The sequence below is a fragment of the Triplophysa rosa genome, linkage group LG8, assembly GCF_024868665.1.
Source record: "Triplophysa rosa linkage group LG8, Trosa_1v2, whole genome shotgun sequence".
Taxonomy (NCBI): domain Eukaryota; kingdom Metazoa; phylum Chordata; class Actinopteri; order Cypriniformes; family Nemacheilidae; genus Triplophysa; species Triplophysa rosa.
The window spans coordinates 14,889,081-14,898,911 of NC_079897.1; the positions used below are offsets into that span (position 1 = coordinate 14,889,081).

The 9,831-nt window shown below is 40.1% G+C and overlaps 1 protein-coding gene across 3 annotated transcripts in view; it reads right to left on the bottom strand.

Moving 5' to 3' along the window:
* Positions 1 to 9,604, bottom strand: part of LOC130558169 (carboxypeptidase Q-like) — a 49,011-nt gene extending 39,407 nt beyond the window's left edge. The window contains exons 1-4 of one of the 3 annotated variants that reach the window (XM_057340441.1): positions 9,569 to 9,604; positions 8,674 to 9,118; positions 8,384 to 8,591; positions 7,109 to 7,316 (exon numbers count right to left, since the gene is read on the bottom strand). In XM_057340441.1, coding sequence (XP_057196424.1) covers positions 7,109 to 7,316; positions 8,384 to 8,591; positions 8,674 to 9,118; positions 9,569 to 9,571 — 864 coding nt within the window. In that variant the 5' untranslated portion in view covers positions 9,572 to 9,604. The other 2 variants (XM_057340439.1, XM_057340440.1) reach the window with 2 other exon arrangements.
* Between the last annotated feature and the right edge of the window lie 227 nt (positions 9,605 to 9,831).

Here is a 9,831-nt window from a genome sequence, read left to right on the forward strand (position 1 = left end):
AAATTTATGAATCATTTATAAATGTGTTCATTAATGATTAATAAGTCATTTACAAATGCATTATAAAGCAGTTATAAGTGCATGAATAAAAGGGGGTTTCTAACGAAATACCTGCCAAATAGTGAGCAGGTGTAAGAAAAACCACATAACACCCTACAGTGTTCAGTCTGACAGCCTATATTGCAAACAACATCAAGATAATAATGAATCTGCTTTCGAGTCAAATAAATAATGAATAAATATATTTATTACGCATTTATAACATATGAGTTAAAAATGGCTCACTATTTGGCAGGTACTTCGTTAGAATCCCTCTTTTTATTCATGCAGTTATAAATGACTTATTTATCATTAATGAGCACATTTATAAATACTTTATAAAGGGTACCTTAATGTAAAGTGTTACCAAAATAATGTTTTTTATTCACAGCAAAATGAAAAGTAGCCATTTCTTTCAAAAATGGAACTTTCAGAAGCCATTAAAATGACGTCATTAGAGAAGGATTACCACACCAAATCATAAGTACTTTTTCATATTTTTTAAAAGATTGCCAAGCCTTTTGTGGATTGACTTGGACAGAATAATTGTTTACCAGAAAACTAGTAATGTGAGCGAGTTATAATGTGAATATAATGTGAGCTAACAAAGTAAATAGGATCAATTTTGACTTCATGGGAACTTTCTGTTTTTTGCTTGTAAAGATTATTTTGAGCATGGCTGCTTTTAAACTATTGTCAACAGATGCTCTTCAGCTTCATAGCAGTGTAATTACGGCATCTACTAGCAAGTGCTAAATCCTATTACTATGTTAAGCACCCAATCCCTCAACCCATGTGATGACATCACCGAGCACTTTTATTTTTTACCCCTTCTTTTAACCCGCTTTATTCTGTTATATATTCCCCCAATTTTCAAGGTTCAGACAACTCCAAATGGTTAAAATTAAGTCCCATCCTACATTGTTGGGGTCAGAAAGGTTGTGAATGTCATGGCAGGTGGCCTTAAACATAATCAATCCCATTAGTTAGCACATTACCTTTGGCAGTCCTGCATGTTAGTGGAAATTAGCAGTTTTTTTTTGCTTAATAGGTGTCACATCCCCTACACTTACAGCCACATCAGACTGTGTGTTAATGAAGGTGCCTGAGGACAAAATGTTGAGGTGTTTTATCTTAATCCAATGATGTTGGAAAGAACATTATCATTACTGGGAGTTATTAGAGCCCATTCAAATTTTGCCCCTTATCAATGTTTCAGATAAATCAACAAATATCCTGGCTACTACAGGTTAATGAAAAAGCTTCTGGTCTCTAGTTCTCATTGGTTGATCGCCTCCACTCATTCTGACTGTTTTTTTCCCCGCTTCTTTTCCAGCTGACCTCTCTCAAACTCGATGGCAGATTAGTTTTCGGCTTCCTCTGGGAATACAGAGGACCAGTGTTGCAAATTTGTCACCCAGAGTGTTAAAAATCCCAGAGGAATGTTAATCTCTCCTCACAAAATTTAGTAAACCACCTACTGCCTCCAAGAAATCTGGCCACCCCATTCCCATTTTTCAGTCTGCTGGAGAACAGTACTGGACATAAATGGATGCTTATTCAACTTTAAAGGCCTTTTTGTGCAAATCTTGTGTAAATCTGCCTGTGCCCCTAAGATCCCCTTTTGTCTTCAGAACGAGGTAAGGCATGTCATTTTGAGTACAGTGAACTCGTTGCCTTGTTAAAAACTGTTTAAGCCTGCTGGGCGTAGCCATTAGAAGATGGGTGGTCGTAAAAGGTCGGACACTGTGGTTGTAAAGGGTTGCCCAGCAACAAAAGTCCGGTAAATTGTGTCATTAAAGAATGCTCAAGTGGGACTAGTTAGCAAAAAAAAAAAAACATTTCCACCATCACTTCACCAACACAACCTGAACTGTTACAAGGCTGGATGAATCAACATGTTTTTTTAACACCAAATTTGACAAAAATGTCAAAACAAAACAAGATTCATCAAAACGGGTTTTGCTGACCTTCATGTGTCATATTTTTGTAACTGTTACTACGACCCAGATTAGGGACAAACATCCCCACTTCTCACTTCAGCACATCTGCTTCAAGGTTCAACACATTCCAAGCTATCAAATATCTTAATGTTGCTCAAGATTTCATCTTCTGTAATAAAATATATTTTCCTCAACTTTCTTTTGAGTTTGTTGTGAAAAAGGACTACAGGGTGAAGGTTGTGATTCACCATTCTGCTGATTTTTTTAAACAAGCTTCTATATGTATAGTAATCAGTGGTGTAGTCGGGGGCCATATGCACGTATACGCCGTATGCTCACTTTTTCCACTGCGCTGTTTGCATGTAACGACTTCTAAAGATCTATATTAGCATATACCCTCCCTATACCCACTTGTTTTCCTTCTTAAAATATCTCCAATCTGTACTTGTGGAAGCTTTCCTGTCAAGGATTGGCAGAAGAAGAACCCAAGCGCAGGCAGGCAGTGAAGGGGTTAACAGACAAGACTTTATTTATACAAAAACGCAAAACAAAACACCCTCAATGGGGAAAACAGAACTAAGAAATACACATAAAACAAACGACTTCCCACGTGGGGGACAAAATGAAAACAAGAACAGTAAAACTAAACTAAAGGACACGACCAAACGTCTTAAATAATACAAGGCAGGAAAAACACAAAACTCACAAAACACGAACAGGGCGAGGAACAGGACCACAGGTAACCACACGAGCAAGGGCACAAGAACACGAGAGACCGCAGTACAACGTACATGCACAGAACACAGTACACAACGTAATACACGAGCACAGGACAAAGAAACAAGAGGGTATATATAGGGAAGACAAACGAGGGATAACGACACAGGGCAGGTGTGGGTAATTAAACACTCAGGGAAAGATAACGAGGAAACAAGAGGAATGGGGCCAATGACAAGACACTGGAGAGAACGTATACTATTGTCAAATGGACAATAATATGTTTCTCTCCACACATAAGCAAAGACTTTGTCATGGCTCTGCTACAGGACCAAGAAAAACATGACTAAGGAAGCAGAGCCATGACAGAACGACTTTTGCAGAATATGTGAAGTAAATCTACGCATCCACTGTACAATTAGTGCATCTAAACTAATAGACAGTAGAGAATTCTACTCCCGTTGCTACCTGAGCAGCCTCATAGCGGCTACAAGCACATTCTGTAAATTCTGTGTTCGGGTCGGTACACACATCCCCTGCCTGCGGAAGAGTGCGACGTGGTTTCCAAACAACGTTTCTGCATGCGCCGGTTCCATCAGCTTACTGAAACAAATCCATGTGTATTGCGGTGCCCACGGGGAAGCTTATACAGCGACATTATTTACAACACTGGTAACAGACAATAGCGCTTATCAACCACATGGGGGAACCCATGAGCAAAAGTTCTAAAGTGTGGCTTTAATATCAGAATCAGAATCAGAAAGAGCTTTATTGCCAAGTATGTTTGCACATACAAGGAATTTGTTTTGGTGACAGGAGCATCCAAAACACAGAAACAGCAACAACAGTACACAGAGACCATAACAATCATCACAATGATTTAAATAAGGGCCTATGGGTATAAAAATTAAGAAATACAATACAATAAACATAAGATAAAGATATAGATTAAAGATATAATTATTATTGCACAGAGTTATTAATTGCACGGTGTGTAAAAACATTTAACTTTTCAAGAGGTAGATGGCCTGAGGGAAGAAGCTGTTTTTGTGTCTTGTTGTTTTGGTGCTCAGTGCTCTGTAGCGCCGACCAGACGGCAGTATTGTGAAGAGCTGATGGCTTGGATGTGAGAGGTCCAGGGTGATTTTCTGAGCCCTTTTCCTCACTCTGGATGTATACAGTTCTTGGAGGGTGGGCAGGGGAGCACCAATGATCTTCTCAGAAGTCCGAACCGTCCTCTGTAGTCTTCTGATGTCTGACTTTGAGGCTGAGCCAAACCAGACAGTGATGGATGTGCAGAGGACAGACTCTATGACAGCTGAGCAAAACTGTTTTAATAGAGTTTGTGGTAGGTTGAACTTCTTCAGCTGATGTAAGAAGTACAATCTTTGCTGGGCTTTTTTAGCAATGGAGCCAATATGATTGTCCCACTTCAGGTTCTGAGAGATGGTGGTGCCCAGGAACCTGAATGACTCCACTGCTGCCACAGTGCTGTTCATGATGGTGAGAGGGGGGAGTGCAGGGGGGTTTCTCCTGAAGTCCACAATCGTCTCCACTGTTTTAAGCGTGTTCAGCTCCAAGTTGTTATGACTGCACCAGACAGCCAGCTGCTCAGCCTCCTGTCTGTACGCAGACTCATCACCATCCTGGATGAGGCCAATGAGTGTGGTGTCGTCTGCAAACTTCAGAAGTCTGACAGAAGGGTCCTGGGCAGTGCAGTCATTTGTGTACAGAGAGAAGAGCAGTGGGGAGAGAACGCACCCCTGGGGGGCGCCAGTGCTGATTGTGCGGGTGCTGGATGTGAGTTTCCCCATTCTCACTAACTGCTGCCTGTCTGTCAGAAAGCTGGTGATCCACTGACAGATAGAGCCAGGAACAGATAGCTGGGTTAACTTTGTCTGGAGCAATGATGGGATGATGGTGTTGAAAGCGGAGCTGAAGTCTACAAACAGGATCCTCACATAGGTCCCTGGTCTATCCAGATGTTTCAGGACAAAATGCAGCCCCATGTTAACTGCATCCTCAACAGACCTGTTTGCTCTGTAGGCAAACTGCAGGGGGTCCAGTAAGGGTTCTGTGATGTCCTTCAGATAAGCCAGTACCAGTCTCTCGAATGACTTCATGACCACAGATGTGAGAGCGACGGGTCTGTAGTCATTCAGTCCTGTGATTTTGGGTTTCTTTGGGATGGGGATTATGGTGGAGCGCTTGAAACAGGAAGGAACTGTGCACAGCTCCAGTGATCTGTTGAAGATCTGTGAGAAGATGAAGGCCAGTTGAATAGCACAGCTTTTAAGACAGGCTGGGGAGATACCATCTGGGCCTGGTGCTTTTCTTGTCTTTTGTTTCCTAAAGACTCGGCACACATCCTCTTCACTGATCTGAAGTGCAGGAGGTGGGGTGACTGAAGGTGATAGGTGTTGAGTAGAGAGAATGTCAGAGTTGGAGTGAGGTGTAAAGTTAGCATTTTCAAATCTGCAGTAAAAGTCATTCAGATCATTGACCAGGTGTTGATTGCCTGCAAAATTGGGGAATGGTGGCTTGTAGTTGGTGATGTCTTTAAGGCCTTTCCACACAGACGCAGGGTCGTTGGCTGAAAACCGGTTTTCCAACTTTTTAGAGTAGTTTCTCTTAGCCACTCTGATCTCCTTTGTCAATGTGTTCCTAGCCTGCTTGTACAAGACTTTGTCCCCTTTTCTGTAGGCATCCTCCTTGGCTTGGCGAATCTGTCTGAGTTTTGCTGAGAACAATGGGTTTATCATTGTTGTATTTTAAGGAAGTCCTGGTAGGAATGCACAAATCCTCACAGAAACTGATGTATGATGTTACGGTCTCTGTGAGCTCGTCCAGATCAGTGGTAGCAGCTTCAAAAACACTCCAATCGGTGCACTCGAAACAGGCTTGTAAGGCCCGCTCTGTTTCGTTGGTCCATCTTTTAACAGTCCTTACCATAGGACAGCCATCTGCGGCGCCATCTTGGATATATAATATTTAATATTGCTGTGATATTAAAGTAATTACATTTTTCAGGGTTTTACAGTTACAAATATTATTTTTTTTATATTAGTCCCAAAACACAGGATCTTCATATGAGCTGGGATACAAGGAAATTTTTGTTGTACAATGCTCATACAATGCTCAATACAATGATCTTTCTTGTTGGATAAGGATTGTCTTATTTCCAAAAATCCTTAACCCACAGATGTTTGACACGCCCAACGCTAAAGAAAAATTCTTTATCGCTATTAAAATGTCACTATTCCCCCTTTCTTTTCCATTTTTAGGACCCAGACACATTTCTAAATGATTTCGTAATATTCATCCCATATCTGAGGCAATGTAACATCAGTTTCTAAGAGTGAATGTGGCTGTGTCTTCCAGTACAAGGGATAACAGACCACTCAAGCTGAACACGTCTATTAAATTTTAAGACTGCAGAAAGGTTTCTTCTCCCTTCACACTTAATCACACTTTCCACCACCTCCCACAGAAGACATTAACAGGGAAGACTGCTGAAAATATAACGCGCAGCATATCTGTGCGACTGATGGATGGGCCTTACGCATTAACAGGGGTGGAAGACGTTCCTTAACAAGTCTCTAATTAGATATAAGCTGGCAGTGAATGCTGGACAGATGTGTGATGGTCAGTCGTGGGGCCACAGTGTCAGCTGACCAGCTCAGAAGTATTTTGTATAATTGGGGCTGAGGCAGAAAATACAAAGTTCCTCTGGTTTGGAAGCCGACTGCTTACCATAAACACCAGTTTTTACCACTACAAGGGCAACAACAAGCAGATCTCTGTAATTGGTTCCCTGATGTCCTGCTGGGAGCCGCACGACAAACATGTGTGAATGACCACCGTGCGGCACAAAATGAGGGCCGTGGAGCATCCACAGTGATGTGACAGAAAACGACTGTCTGGAGGAGAATCTAACTCAGACAAGCGCATTCGTCTCGCTTTTACCATATGTGGATAGCACACATTGTGTCAATCAACACTATATCATAAATATTGAGAATTTTAGGAATGCCTGTTAAAAACACCTGATGTCTTTCACCAGACTTCCTCAGAAAAATGGAGCATGAATCTTTAAAACAGCTGCAAAGACATACTGTATGTAAAAAAACTAAAGCTTTTGTGCTTGGTTTAATCCAGTATTTTGCATTAAGCAGGAAATCGAAATGAACCCAATTTCATTTTCTTAATACAAATTATGTCTTCTTGTGCATAATTCATCAGCACACAATATTCCAAAGCTTTTCTTCTCAAATATTCTATTTCACTTGTAAATGTGAAATGTAACATGTTAGTGAAGTGAAACTGGCCTTGAATCAATGCATTTTTACTTCCTTACATTACATAGGTCTGCTATTACAGTACAATGAGGTTTATGTAGAGCCACCAACCTGTTCAGGATGTTTACTGCCTCTGATTTCAGCCACAGTATTGAATGAGTCAACATCTGGCAGTGTCTGAGCCCCCATAGTCAAACGCACAACAATCCTCTGGCCTCTGCGGGCCATCCTGCCCATCATCTGAGCATCCTCGATGGTGATGCAGGCGGTGGGGATCTGAGCAACTCCAGGCTGGTACCACTGCCAGCCAGTGTGAGGGCTGAAAACAACAAAACCACTCAAAACACAGCATACTGCAGTTATAAATACACCTGCCACCTGTCTTCAAAAAATTATTTTAATATCTTTCATCTTATTGTTTCAGTATAGAAAATATGTCAAGAAAACTGTCATGTGGTCTTTAAGACCCCCCAGACCACAGCCTAGAACATAGAAACAATAAAATAATGATTCTGGAGAGCATTTTATTTGACAGAATGAAGAGTAGATAAATGATTAATACCTTTGGTCCATTTACCACAAGATGAAATGTGGAATTATATTAATCCTGTAAAGTGCTTTTGTGATTGTTACTCAGTCAATGTTTGTAGGTCTAATGGACCCACATAAAAATGTATGTAAAGCCTTTGTAAAGTTTGTTTAAAAAATTTACAGAGCAACATAAACATTATATTTGTTTAGATTTTTCATTTTTCTCTGGTTAAACCACATTTATTAAAAAAATGTGACATTTCATGCTGTTTTGGTAAAAACGTATTTAAAAATAACAATCTATGATATGGTTGAAAATGTGCTTCTGTTCAACAAATATTACATGAAATAATATTACACAAAATTACAAAAAAGGTCCCAAACACAGTTTCATTTAGTAAAATTTGAGTCCATTTTACATGCTATTGGTTTATTTTTTCATTGTCATTTTAGTTATTTAGCGGGTAAGCCAAAAAAGTGCAGGTTTAAACATGAAACAAAAACTAAAAGGGTTAGTTCACCCCCCAAAAAAAATTCTGTCATCATCTACTCACCCTCAAGTTGTACCAAACTGTATACATTTCTTTGTTCTGTTGAACACAAAAGAAGATACATCGAAGAATATAGGAAAGCGAGCACTTTTCCATCTTAATTTTTCCAACTATGGTAGTCAATAGTGCCCAGAACTGTTTGGTTACGAACATTCTTCCATATATCTTTCTTGTGTTCAGCAGAACAAAGAAATGTATACAGATCTGGAACAACTGGAGTGTGAGTAAATGATGACAGAATTTTCATTATTGGCTGAACTATCTCTTTCAAGTAAATCATGACATTTTAACCAGCATTTCTAACCTGTTGATGGAGAATGGAGTTACTGAACGAATGAGGGACGCCACGGCTCCAACTTTCGCTGCTTCTGAGGCCCCTGATGCCCGATAAGCTACAGTCTCCCCATAGCTTACAAATGGCTGATTATACACTACGATTTTCCCTTTAGCCTCACTCGCCCTCTTCTTCAGCTCTTCAAAAGACTCCACCACCAATACTTCAGCCTCTATGCCTGTCAGAAGAACAGAAACTTCTGATACATGCAGGTATTTCAAGGTTTCAGACGTATTACAAGACAGCCTGCACTTACTAACCTCCTGGTGGAGTTCCTACACTACTGCCCAGTCCCAGTATAGCTAGCGTGTGGTTTCTCGGCTGAAGCATTACAGCACTCTCTTTCCCTCGCACCCAGTGAGGGATCTTCACCGGTTCTAGATGTACATTCTCCAGGCCATCTTGTGTCAAAGCATTGTACATGTATTTGATGGCCAGGTCCAGGTTCTTTGAACCACTGACTCTGTTTCCTATAGTGTCAGTGAACAAGGCCAGTCTCTCGTAGGAGCGATTCTGGGCTTTTCCATACACTGCTAGATCTATTATTTGTTGAGCTATGTCAGAGTACTTTGTAATCTCTTTGAATACGCCTAAAAGAGGTTCGCTGTTGTGACGGTGAGGACTGGACTGGCACTGTTGTAAACAGGTGAGAAGGAGAAGCACCGCCTGGATGGAGTTGTGACCTCTGCTTTTATTGACAGTCATCTGAAATGTGAGAGATCAGTTTAAAGTCCTCCACATTTATAGAGAAATAATCCCCCTTTCATAAATTACTTAAAATGGTTTTCTTAAAAAGACTCTGAAATGCAGTTCAACTAGTTATTAGTTACTTCCTGGACTGTTTTATAAAGTAGATTTTTCCTACAACTTGTGTCATTTAGAGCATTGGAGTCGATACGAAAACATCTGTTTAAGTAAACGCCAATTATTCAACAAATCATGCACGTGACATTCATTATCATTATCAACAATAATCGCAGTGTACTAAATCAGCAAACTGCTTGATATTTGTAAAAAATAATAATATATATAAATCGGACTGAAATATCTAACTTTCGGATTTCAGGAAAAGTTATGAACGCTACTGCATGTATGATTTAAATAAGGGATATTTACCGGCATGTTTGACACTGAAAATAAACTGTACTTACGTACCATGAAAACATCAGGCACTCATGTGCCTACGGCAGGCGCACAGGGACAGTCGACCAAACGCGTTTGTAACAGCCGAAGAGGACTTTGACAATAATCGTTGAACATTGAATTTTGAACATTAAATAAAATGTAGGATCAATACATTTTTTTGCAATTTATGTCCTTAGCATTTGAAGTGCCATAAAGATAAAAATCTGCTTTGCTATCTCAAAAACGTTCATTAACATTTAATTAGAAAATGAGTCTGTTAAAATTATAATTTA